The sequence below is a fragment of the Arctopsyche grandis genome, chromosome 2 (genome assembly GCF_051622035.1).
Source record: "Arctopsyche grandis isolate Sample6627 chromosome 2, ASM5162203v2, whole genome shotgun sequence".
NCBI classification, from domain to species: Eukaryota; Metazoa; Arthropoda; class Insecta; order Trichoptera; family Hydropsychidae; genus Arctopsyche; species Arctopsyche grandis.
Window position 1 is genome coordinate 6,341,868 of NC_135356.1, and position 22,520 is coordinate 6,364,387.

The 22,520-nt window shown below is 34.2% G+C and overlaps 1 protein-coding gene across 1 annotated transcript in view; it reads left to right on the forward strand.

Annotated features, from left to right (window-relative positions):
• The window catches only part of Shrm (shroom), a 107,944-nt gene extending 87,126 nt beyond the window's left edge, over nt 1–20,818 (forward strand). Inside the window, exons 3-12 of the mRNA XM_077446229.1 lie at nt 10,467–10,596; nt 10,677–10,882; nt 11,061–11,398; nt 12,359–12,700; nt 12,778–14,067; nt 14,765–15,357; nt 17,144–17,261; nt 17,347–17,425; nt 17,506–17,760; nt 18,699–20,818. Coding sequence (XP_077302355.1) covers nt 10,518–10,596; nt 10,677–10,882; nt 11,061–11,398; nt 12,359–12,700; nt 12,778–14,067; nt 14,765–15,357; nt 17,144–17,261; nt 17,347–17,425; nt 17,506–17,760; nt 18,699–18,962 — 3,564 coding nt within the window. The 5' untranslated portion in view covers nt 10,467–10,517 and the 3' untranslated portion in view covers nt 18,963–20,818. The remainder of the gene's footprint in view (nt 1–10,466; nt 10,597–10,676; nt 10,883–11,060; nt 11,399–12,358; nt 12,701–12,777; nt 14,068–14,764; nt 15,358–17,143; nt 17,262–17,346; nt 17,426–17,505; nt 17,761–18,698) is intronic.
• Nucleotides 20,819–22,520: the final 1,702 nt, after the last annotated feature.

Sequence of the window (22,520 nt, forward strand, 5' to 3'; positions counted from 1 at the left end):
TATTTTTTTTATTCGTATTCACACTATATATACTAATAATAATCTAATCTTATTTTAGGTTGTGATCTAGTTTTTTCAGTTATTTTTCATTTCATCAAAAAAGCCATTTCCTTTCCCACAATTTCTTTATATTTTTTCCACTGAATACTTTTCTTTCCCAAACTGACGTCAATTTTATATCTATGTAATAGCGAACTGAGGCCTTTCTTTTACTGATACACATTTACTCCGAGATGCAACTACTGCAATATCATCATCGGATTCTGAAACTGATTTATTACATATTACTTGTAAATCCATTCTATAATTATTTTCACTATTGTATTTTTTTCTCCTGGATGAAGCACTGAGCCGGAGCAGTGCTGCCACAAGATAAAATAAATTAAAGGATTGTGATAAAACGCAGCGAATATGTTTGGTTGATAAATTACCGAGCTATTTACCGGTAAACCGGTTCACCAGTAATAGACTCCCTAGTGCGTATCAATATTTCTAATTGCATAAATGCGAAACATTCGAATTTAGAATAAGGAGGCGTCAAAAGAGGAGGGATCGAAACCACCCACTCTATCCACTGATTGGATATATGTATGTCCATTTTACAAATGAACACTGAATTTTCTGCATTTATATTATACAATTCGAAATATTGACAAATTAGACGTCTCTTCAATTCCTTGTATATTATATTATATTTGATTTTGTATCGTTTTATCTAAAAAAAATATTTCTGACCTTAAACATGCTTAGAGGAAGATGTGCTCTATTCGATAATGAGGTTTGTCCTGGTTTGTCTATTCGCTGTTGATTTTCACATGAAACTTTCATATGAAATAACTTGATCTATTATTCAAAGTGAATTTAAAAATCCAATAAACGTCACCGTTTCGGACAACATAATACGTCAGAGCGTTTCCGGTTCGCATGGACTTCGCATGGAGATAAGCTTCGGTTATTGATGTGGGATAGATCGAATCTTCACTGGATTTTTAACAGACAATGAGTAGAAAATATATAACGAAAACAACCGAAGATTTGTAACAACTCAATTCAATTAAACACTTATGTTTATTATTGTAATATTATACACATATGCATGCATTTTTGTTGTACACGAGCACTCGAGTGTGGGGATAAAGAGAACATCACCGCAAAACCATCACTTTTTTACATGTTATATGTAATGTAAAACCAGCGATGTAATTTTCTCTATGCGGATACCTACATATGTATTGTGTACGTACATAAGCACATACACATTGATGCAAAAAATCATCAATCTGTTTTTAGATAGCTTCCGTCTTCTCGAACTATGAATATATTTTTTGATGCATTTTTTACTATGAGCATGAACATGATTGTATGTATTTTGAATGTCAATGGTAGTTTTTCAGTGATTCATCCGAACCAATGATAACGAATGTGATATAGAAATTTAGTCATTAGGTTACGTCAATTAAGGCCCACTCTATTATATCATGTACATATGTACATGCAATAAAGATAGGTATCAAAACAGTGCCAGGTAAACCTTGAAACCCACATGTTGAAGATGATATATGTGAGCAATCGGCTCGTGTGATCTCATCATAGGTGTTGTAATGTCGAAGTGCAAGCATTCGTCTAAATTTTAATCGATTCAAATAGGCGCCTCTCAATATTTAAGTTCTAATGACGAAGAAATCTTTTCATCGGAAAATCCCTTTGTTTCAGGTATGATTTATTGCTTCGAGAAGTATTTCGTTATTAAAGGCGCAGACACACAGAGAGGTACGCGACGCTTTTACACGTTTTGCACATGTAAAAGCTAGCACGCCTGATCGATGCTATGGCACCCAGGCCAAAAATCATCCCCTGGAGTATTTGCGGTCATATTTTATCCTTTTGAAGGAGAATATTGAAGAACTTGTCGAAATAATAAGATCTTACGAATGAACAATAACATGTAGAAACGGCCTTTCCAGCTGAAAATCAAGACAAAACGGTGAACGACACAACGTCCCCGACAAAATAATAGCGCGACATAATAAAATGTTAATGCGACATAATATCTTCGTCCATTGCAGGTGTACAATCCACTAAAAAAGATTATTAGTACGAATAATTCGAAAGCTCTTATGATAGAGTTTATTATTTATGATCAAATTTCGATTAGACTGGTTTGTCTAATATTTATTTATTAATATGTCAAAGGACATATACAGATCTTCGTTATCACCAAAGATAGGCGGATAAGTTTATTTTGTCCACAAAAAATGGTTCACTATTGTCAATTGCTATTGTTCTTCAAAGCAAGAGAGCCAAAAAATAGGTTGACAATAGTGAACCATTTTTTGTGGGCAAATAAACTTGTCCGTCAATTTCTGTTCATCACACGTTTTATTGAATTTTTGTACGGTTTTTCGTTAAAAAAAATCGCTTTTGAATATATGTATACTTTTTTGTGTATGTACATTATGTTGCGTTATTATTTTTTCCGCAGACTTTATGTATGTCGCGTTAATATTTTTTCCTTAGATATTATGTCGCGTTAACATTTTGTCCGTAGACATTGTGTTGCGTTATCATTTTCTCCTTAGACATTGTGTCGCATTAACATTATGTCGCTTTCTCATTTCGTCAGGGACGTTGTGTCGTTTGCCGTTTTGTCCGTAGACGTTTTGTCGTGCAACCGAAGACAATGATCACGTGCATTGCGTACAATTCAGTGTGTTTACGCCTTAAAGCAGACATATTCAAAATTGCACCGAACCAAGATGCACACATATGTGTGTACATACATTCGCTAATATATAGAGTGATTTGTCTGTCGTAGAGATCGTTTAACATTGTTCGAATAATTTTGGAATTTTTAGGGCCGTTTCGCGCTTGCTATAAATTCGCACTCGATCAATGTGTGCTCAATTACAACAGCAACACAACATAACAAATAGACCTTACGTGATTTGGGTTTGTGTGATGCTTGATGATGTTTGACGTATGATATTTGTAGTTTTTGCATTAACGATCGAGCGGGATTTAATGCGAGCGCGCAACTATCATGGAACCTATTTTAAGTTCTTGAAAGACCTGCTGCCTACTGGTTTGTCGATGATAAATTACTCAACTTTTTGTAACAACTAACTAGTCTTTGCTCTCTCTCTCTCTGTATGCTTTGGTTATGTATACATAATACTATTATACAGATATCGACTAGTGATAGCTTAAAAGAAACTGCGTAACACTTACATAAATATTGGTACTACTTTGATTATTAACTTACCATACTTTGAGCTAAATACCAACACCTGAAAATAATCTTTACAACTTGACCAGTCTTCAATACAAAGTTCACGATAAGTGAATCAGATTTTTTTGAGTTTTAATCAATATAAAAAGAAGAGCTTTCAATCCTATCAATATGAGATCGGAAACGATTTTGAGACGTTAGCATTCTGGGGTGTAAATAACCTTGTTTCGTTTTCGTTATTTGAAAAATATCTTAACCGCACAGCATCACGCTTTATCTAATGCAAAAACGACCGGATTACATAAGTTTGGGCGAAACCGGTCGAATTTGAGAGTCGTTCCTGCACCATTACTTGTCCTTGTTAACGGCCGATCTGGTTATACCGGCGTTTCTTAAACTTCATTATTTTATATGGAAAGCGAAATTGGGTATATATGAAAACGGCTACGGAAAGATTTGGATGACAAAGCGAATATTATTTAATTATTTATACAGGTATACACCCATTTTTATTGGGTCACAATATCTATGGTCAACATTGTGTATAAATATTATTCAAGGCCAATTACAAATATCGATCATCAAACATTAAAATCATCATAGATAAATGGACAAATTTTTGCAGCATTTTTAAATATCAACTTATGAGATGCTTTAAACTCAAATTTTGCGAGAAATAGGACAATTTGTTGGAAGCATTTCCAATGAAATCAGATAAATTAGCAAACTCTAAAAGGAAACAATGGACCTTGGAGTCACATATCCAAGGTCTGGCTAGCAACATAGCTAGGGATAGAACCCGTGACCTCACAATCGAAAGCATTATATACTAACGACTGATCTATTTATGTTGCTTGTTAACCTAACCAACTTGGGATCGTATCATGGCAGAAGATTTTATACTTCATGTTGATCCAATTTGAGTATTCCTTTAGTTTGGATATTGAATCCAGATGATAATTTATTATTTTATTTTGGATAAAATTAAATCCGTTCGTTTCTTCGATGATTCGTTTTCGTTGATTTTTTTTTGTGGTCCGATTGACGAGTTGACGCATTGTCCACGACGGTGAAAGTTTGGATCGGAGATTCGACATTCCTGTCGGGTTTGACCATCCAAATACGGAAACTTGTCCAGGGACTCGTGATCTAATGGCAATGGTGTCTTCTCTCGTTCCTGACCGATGACGCAATGACGATTGCGACACACCATCTTCATCGAAATATTCCATTTCTCGATTTGGCTCGTTTTTGCATGGAAAATTACACCGTTTTAAAACGTACTGCACTGACCAAAGCTACCAAAAGTATTGAAACTGTTCATAGTATTCGACATTGTTCAGAACATTGAAGGGATAGTTCCATTCTGTTACTTAAAACTTAATCTGATACTATGCAGTCTACATAGTATACATATGTACATATATTATTTAACCCCTCACGACCTACGTAACCCGAAATATAATCTATCATTGTTTATTCAATATGTCTATGACCTATGTCCCCTCGAATAATATCTGAAATATTGTAATCTATTAAAGGGCACTATCTTTATTGCTTGGGACATTAACAATATCGTCGCATTCGATCCAAGATCCGTATTTTAATTTATGGTTACTTTGATATATAGTACTTATTTTATCACGACACTTTATTACTCTATTTAACCATATTGGTTAGATTTATTAATATGATATCTAGATTTGACCCTTTAAACTCCAGAGGGTCATGTAGAAATGTGTGTAGCATTTAGACGCTAAAGTACAAATGTATCATACATAAATGTATAAATACCATTTTATGCTGTATTTCAAGATTAGAGTATTCTTCATCAAGGCACATTTAAACTTGTCTATGAACGTGACAATCTATGCAAATAGGAACTTTAAATGATTTGGGCTGCCATAATATACAACATATACATGTATGTAGTTACGAGTTACAATGTTTTCGATAGCAGATAATTTTCAATCGATAATTTCGATAGTTGATCATTTAAAAAAAATTCTAAAAAACCATCGAATATTAATTATTATTTATCGCCTCATAAGAGGCTTTTAATAAAATACAAAATTCAAAACTCACATATTTGTTTTTAATTTTTTTTATTGTTACAAATCAATATACACTCGCCATTACAGATTTGCTCCAATGCGACGGGTGTACGTTAACGAAATACAGAATACATAAACAATCAGAAATCAGAAATACAGTAATACATACATATACAATCAGAATATATAGCATATAACAATTAATCAGAAATAATAATCATAGAGACATCTATGGATTATTTTTAGATTTTTTTTGTATACAATTTTTATACATACAATTAATACGAAATTATAGAGATGTCTATAGATTTCAGATTACTGTGTATAATTATTACAAATTATACACAGGCAGATTTTTGTGACAACAGGATTAGATCTAATACCAATTTTCAGGAACCGTTTCAGCAATTATCAGATAAAATTGGCAAACTCCGATAGAGAAACGATCGATTTGGAGTCACAAAACCCCCAAATCTAACCAGCAGTGGCGAGGACTCGAACCTTTGCCCTCAGTGGTGCTAAATATATACGCTACCACTAAGCCAAACTGCTGGCTATATGTACATATGTGAGTTATTAATGTGCGCGCGCAGAATACGGGAGGAAAAGCCACAACATATAGGAAAAGGGTTCTTTCCTACTTTGGCCATACGGCCAGGAAAAATGTCGAGAGTCTGGAGAGGCTAGAAGTCACCGGTCGAGAGGACGGCCTCCCATAGATGGTTGGACCAGATCAAAGAACTGACGGGATCGTTCCTTAACGCTACCTTCAACTTGGCACAGAACCGGGAGGAGAATTAAAATTCCAAACATACAAAGCATGTCGAGAGCCTGGAGAGACTAGTAGTCAGCGGTCGAGAAGACGGTCTTCCAAGAGATGGTTGGATCAGATCAAAGAACTGACTATATACATCCAATAGTCCAATACATCCAATAGCCAAATCAAAGAACTGACTATTGGATGTATATATTTATATATCCGATCATACAATATTTTTTTTGGATTCAAATATACGCTACATACATAAAGTACAAAACAGACCATTAACAGGTGATATAATTTTATATTTTGGTAAAAATAATAGCTATTTTTTATTTTATTTTATTTTATTAATTGAAAAATCAACAGACAGGATGTACAGAGATAGGGTATAAAAAAAACAAAAAGTAAATAAATAATATATGTAACATCCGAGTCCAATAATAGATTTTTACAAAAATGAAAAAGATAAATATAAGGAAAACAAATTAAAAACTAAAGAATAAAGGCATGACAAAATATGTAGTACATTGCATAATTAAACTATAGTATTAAAATATTTGGAAAAGGTTATAAGATAGAATATAAGAAGAAATTGAAATTTACAAATATAAAACAAATGAAAAAGGTAAATACAAAATAAACAAATGAAAAGGAAAAGAATGAAAGCTATAATATGATTAAATATGAATATATTTCACATAATAGCTATGAAATAGTATTTATGTGAAATCTATTACAATTAATGTGCGCGCGCAGAATACGGGAGGAAAAGCCTGTTCCTCTTGTTCCTGTTGTATCCTGCTCGCGCAAATTAAGTGAGTATGTACCGTTTACCATGCACCCTTTTTTTTTGATCTTTCGACTTAAGATCTTTCGATTTTCGATAAGATATTTGCGTTTTCGGGCGTTTCACTTTCGGGCTCGTGAGGGAGACCGCAATATAAAGATTGTCCAACTACCGTCCGAGGTGACATCTCGAACCAAACTGTCGATCCTCATTCTGAAGTGTCATGAGAGTTTGATACCCACCTACGAACTACATATAATGCGTCTCGAAGGCACACACGCTCGATTATGTCCGGGGGTGGGTTTTATCAAACGGTGAGAAAGAGAAAGAGAACGTTTGCAGATTTGAACAAGGTCCGGTACGTGGTCGGTCGCCCACGCAGCCAGTCGCTGGCTCCGCATAATTCAAGCCTCGCCCACGACCGGCTGAAACCCAAATATAGAGCAGGGGCCAGGATCTCGTCGGCACCTACCATTGCATATATCCTCGCCGTGCCTCGCCTGCTGCAGGATGAACGGCTCCAGCGTGGTTCGTTGCACCGGAGTTGCTCGCTTGTTTCGTAAACTCGTTGCGCAACGTGCCTATATAGATATCCATCGCTAGCCGTGCACAGGGAGATGAGGCTATGCTCGGTGCATTGGTCAGGACGCGCCGCTTAATGTGATCAATTACATTAATCGACGGTGCTTTTAATGAGACCGAGAGCGGGAGGATTGTATACGCTCCGTCGGACACCGGTGTCTGGTGAACCGTGGACGTCTTCAAGAGTGATTGCACTCTCCGACGCCCAAGTCTCCAGGTTGAGATTAAGCAAGGTGAACGTACATACATATATACATAGAGTGTATGACAATGCTACAAATCGATTTCGGTATTTTTCTTCGCGACGAAATTCTGTTTGACCGCATGTTCACTCGAACTTGTATCGATGTCGAACGTATGCATGTCTCTTTCGCACGCATATATTTTGCCGCGAGTACTGCTCGCACTTACGCGAACTCTATGTCAGATTCCCAATATATGTACCTCTCCACTCGCCTTGTGATCCTTTGCCTTTTTAAATTTGCCAGAAAGATCCAACTCAATTTTAATAATTGCCAATCATCAATGCACATCAGAATGTCATCTGCGCGACCCAATGAATATCTCGTCTTTCGTACATGCTTAAGAGGGCTGTACACCCGAAACCTTAATTTTGTTACCGTTCCTTTCTTCGATATATATATTGAGTGTATGTATATATAGGGTGAATGCGACAATATATATCAATATATATATTGAGTGAATGCGACAGTTGCGCTTCGACCAGATAAAACGTGTTTTAAATTGACAAAATCTAGGTTTCGTATTCTACTATTTTATTCTCCAAAACTGGACCAATTTTTAATTTTTTCATTTCAATTTTTATTTTTCGTGGGTGTAAAAAAGAGGCGATTTTATAGATGTTTGGCGGCTCCTAGCTCCTATAAAAAATAATTAATCAAAAAAATAAAACGATAGATGCACCCCAATGGTGGATATCCATAGCATATTAAAAAATAATTTCTCTAGTGCCTAAATTGAGGTAGGGAGAAGTATAGTACGTTTGTATGGACAAGGCGCTGCTGTCCAGCCCTCTTAAATTCAAACAGTCGCGAATTTTGTCGAGACCTCAAATACCGAAATTGAAATGAGCGTGCAGCCGCGTCGTTTGCAGAGATTTGTAGCAAACCCCTGATAATGATTCGCGATTAATCAAAAATTGACTCAATATAGCCAAACTAGTGTTGTACCCGAAGTTATTAAATAAAAAAAACTAAAGAAATGTGTCGGCTCTGTGTTCGATCCACACTCGGTCGAATTTTTTTCAAATACATTTTAAATATATTTATATTTAATTGTTTAATATGAAAAAAAAAAATGGAAAAACTACCTACCTACCAACATATAAACAATAGAAAAAAAAATTTAATTAATTAAATAAATAAATTTTCAATAGATGGTGGTAAATGCCCATAGACTTCCATTAGCCTAGAGAAAACATTGGTAGCAACAGTATATATGGAAGTTTTTCTTTTGTTATTATATTCATACGTTTTGCTGGCATTGTTTTAGCTGTGATGTACATATTATATGTCGAATCGAAACGACTATTATAGTATTATTTTACACAGACACACATACAGAGAGATAGACACACAGAATAGCGATATTATATGTATATATGATAATAATATCCAATCCAGTCTCTCGCAAAATCGAGTTTCAGATTTATTGACTAAATATGCTACCTATTCTGTACAATGTATGTATGTATGTATTTCTTGAAATATTCGTATTATCGAATTTGTCCATAGATGTCTCTATGATACTGTATACATATAATTGTTGATTAATGTTTCTAATTGTTCAGGAAAAGCGCATTGAGTTTACCTGTTAAGTCTTTCTGGTATATACATATTTGTAAAATAATAAAATATTTTTTATTTTCTACTTGTATTTTGTAGACATTTAAGATTGGTTTTTTTTAGACAGGAATTGTTACGTGATTTGAAATTTAAGCTAAATTGTGTACATTTCATGCCTACAATGTATTTTTGTATTTAGCCCACATATGTAGTTATGTAGGTTCTATTTTTTAAATTTATTGATGTTCTCTAATAGAATATGAAATAGCAGAGTGACGCTAATAAAAACTTGAATAAAGCTGCATTAATATAATATATTAATTTAGCCAAATTGTGAACTTATCCACAATTGGATGTACATAATATGGCTAGAAGAATCATATGTACATACACTTAGACACATCAGTAATTGTGACTTGAATCAGAATTTGCCAGAATATGAAATTGGCACTACCCATGTGAATATTATCTTCCATTGTATGTACTCTATAACTCAAAAATACCCATCTAACACATGTCTCGTGGATGTAGTTTTGTAAAAAAGATCCAAACCATATGGTTAACATTTTGACTCCACAACTTTATGAATTATTTAAGAAATTTGTAATTTTAATTATCTATTCGGATACAATGTGGTAGTATTCAACAACAGTAACAATAACATGCTGTTATCTACTATTTTTAAATATTTTATATCGTATAAAATAGAATGATGTTGTAAAATGTTTTTTTATAACTATCTTCGTAACGGAGTAAGCGTTAGATTTTTTTAAATGCTTTTTATTATTACTAAATTATGTTCACAATATATCTTATATCTATTTTCATAGTTACTGATATACTGATCATTTTCTATTTTACAATTTTAATTTAATTTGGTTAGTAATCATCGTATTATATTATTATAATGTTAATGTACAGCATAATAGGAAAAAGAGCTCAAAAACCTATTAACAATTTTTATAAATGCTCATAATACATCTAATACATAATATTAATTAAAGACTATCTAAAGTCGACGATCTAAAGCAGATTGTGTTTAGGTAATCTGTGTAAGCATTGTAATTCTTTACTAAGGTTTTTATTATTTGTTTCGAGAGGCAACATTATACGTATTGGATATTAAGTTACAATTAATTAGTGGAAATTCTATTATATATTTGATGGTCAATTTTTTTCTGAAGTATATGATTTTTTTTAAATTCAAAATTCATTATATTAATGTGCCTTATTATTATTGTTTCAGATGTTGAATGTCGGGGGATGGGAATAGGCTTCGAGTGGCGCAGAAGGCACCATGTCAACGGGTGGCGGCGCCTTCGGCCGCCCTCCACCCTCTCATCATCCCCCAATCAGAGATGCTTCCACTATTAAATGTAAATACATAAAAAAAACATTAATGCATTTTAAGATTCAATCTAGTACTTGGAATACATTTATCCAATTTAATTTTTAGATGTGCTCTACGGGCCCGGTCATGAAAAGTATCCATCGTGGCCGATGCCAGCGGCTGCAGAAGTGCCTGTAGCCATAAGAGCACCGCCGACCGGCGGTTCTCAACGATCCAAATCCTGGACAGATCACACCAACTATCCCAAAGAACAGGTTATAACTTATACCAGACCGTACATGAAGCGCAGCAATTCGTCACAGCCCCAACAGGTACACCAAGTTCCTTGAAATGAATTTTATCAATGGCTTTTTTAAATACTGAATATAATCTAGAGTTATAGATGACTGATTAAGTCTTTTGATGACCTACAAAACAACTTTTTCATCACAATCATGTTAAATATCGTATGTTTGTTGGTCTGTTTTAAATTTTGGTTTTCGTTTTCAGTTGAAAACTGTTCTAGAACGTTGCGAAAAGAAAAACTTTGACAGTATTCAATATATGCACACGATGGATCGCCGAAAAAGCACCAACAGCAACGACTACAACAGTCAGTCGCCCCCGGAGAGAGATCAACAAAAACGGGATATGCCAAAAATGGTGTACAAAGCTTATATGAAAGAGTCTGTCACGCCGTTGACACAGGCTGACCTCGAGGAGTACACCAAAAAATTCGACGAGACGACACTTATTCAACACCAAAAACAATCATCTTATGCACAATCAGAAGGCTATCACAGTTACGTGTCAAGTTCGGACTCGTCGTCCACTCCATTCATCGACAGGTGAAATATTCAAATATAGACTTTCTACAAAAAGCATCCAACTGTTATATCATGATTCTTTTCTTAACCTTCATAACACAGAGGTTTTTGAAATGTAAACACAGTGGGGTTACTAATGTGTCCACACTAAAAATTCATTAAATAGGTTTTAATTTTTCTTTAGAGTTATATTACATATATTAATTTCATTAAGTTTTCTATATTTATTACAACGAATTCGATTAAAGTAGTTTTAATTTCAACATTTGGGTTGGTTTCTAATATATTATATCTATGTACATTATACATATATGTTACAGCCAAAGTGTATTTTCAGTTGTATGTAATATATTCAAATTGGCGTTTTAAGTCATTCATATTCGAATACAATTCAACTAGTAAATTATATATCTACAAGCGCAAATACACTCAACAATATGCGCCAGTTGTAATAAAACAATTGAGTTTTGACAGCTCTGAAGTTTTTACAAATGCTTTTGAACTCAATATTTGCTAGGTATTACGAATAAAGGTAATAAGTACTGTATTACGATAACTTTAAGAATGTGTTCAAAACAAAAATGTGATTTTTCAACTTAATTTAAAACCTAAGCTCTCCATCTTACTTTTATAGTTGAACTGTGTTTTCAGTTGTAATATATTTTGATCAGTTGGAATGTAATTCGCCATATGAATCAACTTACGTAGGTTAGACGAAACGTATTCCAACTAGTCAAAATATATTACAGCTGAATATACACTTCGACTATAACGATAGTTGGTACCAGGTTAGATGGAATATATTCCAACTAGTCAAAATATATCACAACTAGAAGATACATTTCAACTGCAACATACATATGTATATATTTCATTAAAATTATGCTCATGCAATCAGATTAGAACGACTCAAATACAATCAACGACAAAGACATACAATCATTTTGAATAAATTTAACATTGCTAATTGAAACTTTTCAGTTTGAGACGCGACATTGATGCATCTGTGATTTCTATGTCTCACATCTCGTCGTGGGATGGAGAAAGTACGGTCACCACCAGATCGGGCAGTGTATCGTCGTCGGAGACTCTGAAATGGCATGGCTCGTTGAGTGACATGTCTGATGTGAGCAACTCATCTGGCACCAGTCCCAGGCAGCTCATTGTACACTCGGCTCGGGTTCAAACTCCCCAAAAGCAAAATTCTGAAAGTGTGCTGTACATGGCACGCACGTCGACGTTACCCGACAGATCCATGATTCAAAGGACGAATCTTACGAGCACTCTACCACCACATCGGCTGATGCATCACAATTCACCAGTGTAAATATTACATCAATCATATTTTCTTCATTTTTCCATCGGTGATGATAATTAATTTATGAATGTTATATTTTCAGATATCCATCTCCAGTGCCTCCACGCAAAACAGTCGCAGAGTGCATAAACATATATGAAGGAAAAAATATAAAAGCGATTCAGAAAAAAGCATTACTATCGTTCTATGAGAGACACCACGAGCAAACCAAACGAGATATAACGAGATCACAATCGACAACGATTCAACCGTGTGTTCAGATGAATATGATGCGTCAGAGCTCCGTCGAACCTCCCTCCTCTAAAAGGTTACTTCCTCAAACGTTGGAAACGAACAGCCCCAAAAATCAATTGGTGACATGTGATTCACCTAATTCGATACTTCAAGGACCCGTAATAATGGGACCGTCAATATCTCTTGACGAGTGGGTTCCTGAACGACCTCCCAAAAACAGACAACTCCTCATGCCACTGTCTCCGGATCCTTCCCTGAAACCACAGCGACTGTCGAGGCCTAGCCTTCCTCTATTGTCACCGTCGTTGAACTCAGCTGATTCAGACATATTGTTCAAATATGACGATCCGTTTGTTCCTTCTCCAGAACAGGATAAAGAATTCCGTCAATTTTCGCAACGGACGGCCTTTGATAATAATTTCAATCAGCCTGGTGAACCGCAGATGATCAGTGATAGCAATAGACCAAGTGGACAGATCAAAAAGTTACCCGATCTACCGCCACACAAATCGTCAACTCCGAGGAAGTTCATCAATCCATATATTAAATCAACAAATATGAAATACGACATGCATCACAAATTAGATCAAATGCATTCGAAACACATGAACAGCAATCACATGTCTATGCAAGACATTCTAATGAATAATCTGACTAATAGTAAAGAAGCGACCGGTCAATATAGAGCCGAGCTGATCAATAGAAACCATGTTATATCTGAAAGAGACCTGAAAAAGTCACAGAAAGTATTGGAAAATATAAAATACGTCCAGAATAAGTGCGATCAGCTACAACAGCATCCCGAGTCTTATGCTAGGCAGTATGAAATCTCTGGTGGGCCATACCGAGCTGAACCTGTTAACTTACAAACTGAACGTCATTTACCGTACCCTCAATTAGATTGCAATCGAAGTTTCAACGAAAAATGCTTACAAAATAATAGTTTCAATCCCGGTCCACCTCCAGTTGGTCCCAAAATATTCCGCTCCAAATCGGAAACCCACCATATAGCGAATTTACGCGACGTAGCACAATCGCCTAGCAATTGCTTTTCAAAATCGACTCCGCAAAATCAGAGTATGAGACGCAAATGCAGTGTGGAATCTCCAAGCGCTCCAGTGAATCAAAAATTATTTGGGTAAGGCAATTTAAAATGTATACAAACGGGTCGCCAAATCCATTTATACCTTTTACATATACATATTACATACATGCTTTTGAATGTCAATAAAAAATTCGGGTATGGGATACATTACAGTTGTTGGTCATACTAAGATCATTGGACAGTTGGATTTTGATGCAAACAAATTTAAAACCCTTTATTGACTGATAACAATGTATTAATTTACCATTTTTTTAATTCAAGTGGTTAAAAACTATCGCATGGCCAACGACTAGTGTTTCCTGTATTAAATTGTATATATAACGATCTCAAAAATATATAATGTTGATGTTACGTTCTCTTAGTGAGCAAATACAACAGACAATAAATTTTCTTTTGAATTTTTTCGCTTTGTACAATCCTTTCATCCGAGAGAAATTCATTTGAGGGTATTTTTAGCATGTCAATATTTTTCATATATTATACATATATTGGATGAATAGATATGACTTTGTAAGAGATGGATTTCATGCGATCGAGCTATGCAATCTTTTCATATGCTATTTTTTGCAGCGTTATGTGTAAATATGTAATAAATCTATTGCTTGCGTCGTTAACTTGTATACAATAGAGATTCTTATGAAGTATTCTCACAGTTATTTCTCTTGTACCGAAGCTTTTATGTTAATATCTTATATAACTTTATTAACAGATGTTTCCTTATTATATTCAGGACGCAAGAAAATGCAGTGGCTAAGGAAACATGGACGAGTCCACCGATTTTAGAGCCCAACTTGTCAAGATTAAGCATTGACAATATTGTAGAACAAGATTTATCACATGCCGTGACTCCAATCAAAGACGATAGGCCACCTTTACCTGAAAAGAAAAGAAATATACAATTGAAATCTGACGAATCGATTCCTAGACAGACTAACGTAGTTCAGCCAGCAAAGCCAACACCTCCGGTACAAATAGAAATAGAAAAGTGTGTCGTAGAACCGTGTAATATACAACTCGACTCGACAAATACGTCAATGGAATCATTAAATCCTCCCACCGAGACGGTTTCAAGCCCTCCAAAGACGGATGCGATCATCATAAGCGATGTATCTATTGAAGATGTTGCGGAAACTGTCGTCGAAACGGCTCCAAGTGTGATCGAACAACATGACGAGACTCCGCCATGCAGTATTCAGATCAAACGCGATCTAATAACAAAATTGCAGACCCGTCAATATCTACCGGAAGAGATACATTGGAATAAGTTGTGGCCTATTTTACTACACGAACTACCCAATGACCATTCTACAAAGATAATCATATGTGAGTATCGAAATTTCAATACGTAGTCACTTATTAAGTTATATTTTATATGTCACTAATGTATTTATATTGCTGTTTGCTGTTATATTATTTTTACATGTTTGCACAACGTATTTTATAATGCATGATCTGCTGCGGCGCATTTAATATTTATTGTCGATTGCGAGATTTCATAGTATACAATAAAAATTTTTATTTTAATTCACATCATAAAAATATAAAGATTTATATGCTTGCGTTTATTGGGTAACTTATCATAAATGAATTTGATGAGTATTTTTTATTTAGCGTCAGTATTTTATATTTAATGGATGGTATTTTAAATAAATGGTTAGTTTATTTGATCGGATGACGTTCTAGGGTAGGGCTGCCACAATTGCTAAAACGCAGACCGGGGCATTTGGGGATTTTTTTTATTTTATCTTTTTAATTTATACCAGGAAGGCCTAACAGGCACATTCCTGGCCAGAAACATTGTACATTTGATACAAATATTATTAGTATTATACCAAGTACATAAATACGTATATAAAGAGACATCTATGGTCAAATTTGTAAATTTGCAGCATTTTAAACAATTCAGCGTAATTCGAGATAGCTGAAAAATCGAGATTTTTCGAAAAAATGGGTAAGGTTGCCAATTTGTTGGAACCGTTTCAATGAAAATCATATAAATTGGCAAACTCTGATAGGAAACGATCGATCTGTAGTCACAAATCCAGTCTGGCCAGCAGAAACCAGTGGGATTTGAACCCGTGACCACTCTGTTCAAAGCATTATATGCTAACCACTAGTCTATTCTGCTGGTTATTGAATAATAAATGGTGAAATTGAAATCCTGAGTCATTGAAGATCTTAAGCGTCTTGATTATTTAAAGTTTACTGAACCACATTTCAACTGATGCGACGGCGGTTACAGAAAAAAATTTAATACTATTTTCATTTTCAATTCAATTAATAAAATAAACTTTTTCCTGAATTGTAATCGTAAGTGAAACGTAAAAGAGGTTAGTAAGAACTGTAAATTGTAATTATTTTTAAAGTTTTCATTCAAAAGCGGGAACGATATCTTTGCATTTATTATTTCACTTAAAAATCCGTGAATTTGTCGCATTCATTTAAAATTTGCATTCAAAATTGAAATTTGTGATGTAGATTTTGACGCCCCTAGTTTTTGAAGTCAGGGAACGTTCCCTGACTCCTTTCGCACAGCTCTGTGTATAAGATTAAGTAATTGCAGGTCACATAGTGAAAAAGCCACACGGTGAAATGACCGTAAACCAAGAGCAGAGACTCGCATTCCACTCGAAATTGTTTTCCTTTAGTAGTTTTTATCTGACTACCTAGATGGGACAACTTACTCATGGACCGGGACACGGGGACACAGATTCATGAACCGGGACAAGTCCCGGTCTACCGGGACGTATGGCAGCCCTATAAATGATATATTGACGCACAAAGAAATAATTTTCAAAAGAGCCTTAGACCTTGAAATGGTTTTTTAATTCTTTAGAATGTACATTTGGATGATAAATTTGTTAAAATATTTTATTATCAATTGCGTGTATGGATGTAATCTATGTACAGTACGTCACACCCAAAATATAAATCTATTTGTGTTTATCATTATTATTACATGTAACTTTTTGTTAACGTTCGTTTTTGAGCAATTGCTGAATACAAATGTGTGATTATTTTTTTATATTATAATGTTTTTTGGATTTCGTGCGCTTATGATATCTTCTGTAGTGTAACAATGAATAGAATAAATATCTCTTTTTCACAGCTGAACTTGAGGAATACAATAACACTGCTCAAGACATCGTCAATATATTTGCCGTCGATGTGGACGATCTTGCTACGAGTGACGGGACGTCGACTGAGGAAAATTCTCACGATGCAGTGTAAGCGCTTTTCTTTTTTTATTTAGTGTGTGTGTGTGTGTGTTTTATTCATATTTTATTTACACGAAGACTAATTGGTTTGCAGTGCATCTGATGTAGAAACAAACCAAGGTGAAGAAATCGTAGAACAAATCGATTTACCTGTAAACGGGACATCTGATAAGGTTAGTCTTATAGAATTTAAGTTTGCGTGCTATAATTATTATTATAAAACCAACCGTTGACATGTTAATTTCAATTTCAGATGAGAATTGAAGATTGTTTGAATTGTCTAATTACTGCTTTGCAAAAGCAAGGTGATACATTGGAACAGACAATGAAGATCAACGAAGAAGCCGGAATGAGGATAGTGAATGCGCTGCAAGAGCCACATTCCACTCGGTTGAACCGATTGATGACTGAAATCGGCTTAATAATATCGTTGATGTTTGGCCTGACCTCGAGATACAATCGCATCACAAAGTCGTTGCGAGACATGTCGCAGCAGCATCAAAATAAAGTATTTACGTTAATTTATTTGATGACAGTATTTTGGATATTTTGGTTAGGTTATGTTAAATACTATATGTGTTCATTAGGTTAGGTTATGCTAGATGCCGAATTTGCAATTTTAGCAATGAATTATATTTATGCGATTCATATATTATTTTGGATTATTTGGTTAGGTTATGTTATATATTATATAACATAATTGAATGGTGCCATTGACATTAATTTGTCATATCTCTTTTCATTCGCTGCACCGCTTCCTCGGTTACGGGGGTCACGTTGGTTGGCTTGACTGTTGTAGTATGAATACGTCCATACAATGTACGAAAGAATACTATCCGCACTTGCATGACACCTGCAGGATACGGGTCGTGCTGGATAGGTATGAACAGACCTCAATTCGTGTATTTTTTCTTCTATTCTTAATCTGTTTAGCGCACTTGTCGCTTTGGAGCAATCTGTTAGGCGAGTGTGCATGATTAATTGATATCGAATACTTGTTCAGTTATATAGGTTGAGTTATATAATATTTGGTTAGGTTATGTTGGATTTCGAATTTGCGATTTATAATAATTTATATATTATATTTTCGCATGGTGCCATTATTTATCACCACTATTATATTCAAATAGTGGTGATAAATAGTAGGTAGGATGGTTTTTGTCAATTTGACGAGGAACCGTTTCAACAATGAAATCAGATTTGATAGGAAACAGTCGAGTTGGAGTCAGAAATATCCAAACCTGACCAGCAGCACTGCAGAATAAATTATTTTCAATCGAGGTCAACCCAGGGCTTGAACCCGGGAACCTCTCGGTGCTTAGAATTCATGCAACCACCGAGCTATACTGCTAGCTATTTGATTAAGTTATTCCAATGCAAAATATTTTAATTCTTATATCAAAATATACAGTCATTCTGTTTTTACATTGTTGATTTATTTTTCAGAGTGTTTTGGAAGCTGAACGCGGCCGACTCACCGAGAAACTGGACGACGCGAAGGCGTTAAAAAAGAACATCGACAACAGCCGAGCAAAGTTGTTACCCGTTCTGCAAACGGAACTGAAAGATCTCATTCATAGTTATAACCATTTCATGACAACGAAAATAAGACTTGTTATATATATGCGAGATGTAAAAGACAGAATAGACATAGTGAAACGACTGAAGTCAGCGTTCAATCAAGAAATACTAGACTCGCAATCAGTGTAACCTGTGTGATTTTTATTTTTACCGAAAATAATTCCAGCCATGTATAATTTATAAGTGATGGACTTGTGCCTTTCGATTGCCCTTGCTTTTTTTGTATATAGCGTGAAGAATACCTACATTAGTTTTATACACAATACATATATAGTGTGATATTATTAACTTCTGAAGTTTCAATTGTACCTAAACTAATCGAAGTGTTTGAAATTGAGTTGTATAAGATGTGATCAAAATATACATGGAGAAATACGCCACAAAATGAAACCAAGTAATAAATCTTATTATATACATACATATACACAGGGGCGGCCCGTGAATTTAAAACAGTTGGAGCATGAAGAGGATAAAACCCCCCCCCCCATATATTTATTATTTTCCAAAAGATTTAGGGACAATTCATTATATATAGTGATTTACGCGTGACAGTGCCGCCACATGGGCAAATGTATGAAATCATGCGCCGGGCTGAATGTGTTAATATATTTTAACATTTAATGCAAAGAAATTGGCTTTTTTTTAAACAAATTAAGCAGAAATCTGATTAATAAAAAGTATGTAATGATAACATTGACATATTGTGATTGACAATTTGAGCATACTTTGCCAAATATAGTTGAAATGTTGAAAAACGTTGATGGTGTCGTATATTTTTCGAATCGTATCGTATAGACCGGGGCTGGCATATTCTGCTCCAAAGAGATTTTTATGCAGCCAACTAAAAACGACCCTCTGTAAACGGAAATACGGATCATTCTTCTCTGCCTCAACTGACTGTCTACACTCTACACTCAGTACCACTCGCAATTGCCAGAGTATCGGGCAAACTGAAGCTGGCGACCACGGGACCACAGCATTTAAACGACTGCCCCGAACTCGCACTTTCTTTTTTGGTTAGGAGAAATGTATGTGGGACAGTGCCTCGGTTGCCCTTAAAGACGAGCCGCCACTGCATATGTATGTATTGCATATTTGTATTACTTTTTATATATAATGTATTTTTTGATTACATCTTACGTGTTTCAAATGCTAAAATCAACTGCATATTTTCATTATTTCGATTATATGAGAAATAATTGTTAAAACTATGCACGTTTGTTGCAGATAATTTTATATTTTTAACTGTAATGCCGTATACGAATTAATAAACGGTAACTACATATGTAGATCGGTCTGTATTACATAAGACTTACATATGCATACACACATAATTTATTTTCTATTTTTCTCAATTAATAATCACTTTTTACTAAACACGCAAATATTTTAATTTGAATTGTACATTGCTTATACATATAATAGAAAAATCTTAAATGTACGTGTTTAGTTATATGTATATTATCGATAGATGTAAATTTTTTATGCCATTTAATGGAATCAATTGTACATAGTATAATTTAAGTATTTAAATGTCTTCTTTGTGTTAATATTATATAACAAGTATGTTATATTGTAAAATTTAAGTCAAATAGGTACATATGTTACGTTTGATTTGATTAGAACGGCCGACAGCTCGGTTGAATACTAACTCGACTTACCAAGATTGTGACGAGAACGATGTCAATTTCGCAGTCTCGTGTTCATAGTTAAATTATGACTAATTGTGCTATAATATATCAGATGTAAACACATATAATATCACGAAGCATAATACATTTTATTTGTTTTATTTAAACAATTGCATTAAAAAAAATTTTTATACAAAAGGAACATGCTTAAATCGACAGTGTCAATGGCTGTGAAAATTAAAAAAAAATATATAGTACTCATACTTTTCCAATCGGCTCTAAAAACAAATATTTCACAATCATGTAAATGATTTTAGCTTCACTGCATAAATTTATATGCAATATTTAGTTCTGAAAAGAAAAAATGGATAAAACTAATTGAGCAAATCAAATCCAAACCCAGTCTACGAATATCCATGACATGATAAAATCACTATTGATTCGTGTGTTAGTACATATACATATACTCTGCATGTACTTATGTAAATATAATATACATATATATATATATATTATATTATGACAGAAATGGTATTTTAAAACAATTATATATTTTATATATGTATGTATAGGAGCTTATGAATCCGAGTGCGAACCTGTATATAAACTATGTTAATTTTAAGGCTTAAAATTATTTTGGAGCATTTTTATGATGAAAAATATGAATTCAGTAATGTTTGCATTACTTCTACTATTTAAATTTTTCTGTGATGAAGTTATTTTAATGTGTATTTATATATTATATATCTTACTTACATGTATTACACGTACACGTATTTTATTACTTGCATACATATGTATTTCCATGTGTTGTGCGTTCTGAATTTCGGTATGTTTTTATTGTGCTTGCGATTATAATACTAATCGTTTTGTTTTTCTTCTATTATTTTTTTTTGTCATTTAATCAGTCATGCATTTAATTAAACGATATACCATTCATACAATCGTGTTTCATTTTACATGCATATTTTGTATATGTATTTATTTTTATTGTTTTCATCTCTCTGTATCTGTGTATTATTAGTATATCTCTGTATTTTTCTGTGTATTATTAATGTATCTCTGTATTTTTCTGTGTATTCGACCATTTTGGTGCATTAAGGATTCCTGTAATGCCACAATGGTCCAAACTTAAATAAATAAATAACATATATTAACAGAAATACATACATATTTTACAAAACTTACATATATATATATATATATATATATATATATATATATATATATATATATATATATATATATATATATATATATATATATATATATATATATATATATATATATATATATATATATATATATATATATATATATATATATATATATATATATATATATATATATATATATATATATATATACATATATATATACATATATGTGGGAGAGATTCCTGACAGATGACGCTGTTCAGGACCTCTGTTGGGATGTGGTTTATTAAAGCAATACGTGTGAAGGTTTAGCGACCAACCGCGCGGAGCGCAGGTCCAACTGCTACTAACCGTTACATCTCTACCCCTTTCGATCCCGGTGACACGACAACTCGTTCACAGATTTTCCGTAAGCCGATGATGCGCTCCAGGCATTACGTATACGGCCATCTCTTTCTCACCCCATCTGTTCACCATGATCTCGTTTACTCTGCCATTACGTATGCAGCCATCTCTTTCACAGACCATTTTTTCACCGATAACAGACGGTCTGTGAAAGAGATGGCTGCATACGTAATGGCATAGTAAACGAGATCATGGTGAACAGACGGGGTGAGAAAGAGATGGCCGTATACGTAATGCCTGGAGCGCATCATCGGTTTACGGAAAATCTGTGAACGAGTTGTCAGGTAACCTTCCATCCCCTTTTCACAATCAGTCGTAACATACCCTTTCTCAGCCATAGCCCATACATCAGCCTTTCGTTCAATTCCAACCCTACATATATTAGCTATAATTCGCCACATTCTAAGGTTTCGGAAAGTTGAAATTAACTTATCTGTAATCTTATCTTCTAATATATACAACAGGGTTGTGGAGTGAAGTTGGAGTCGCAGAGT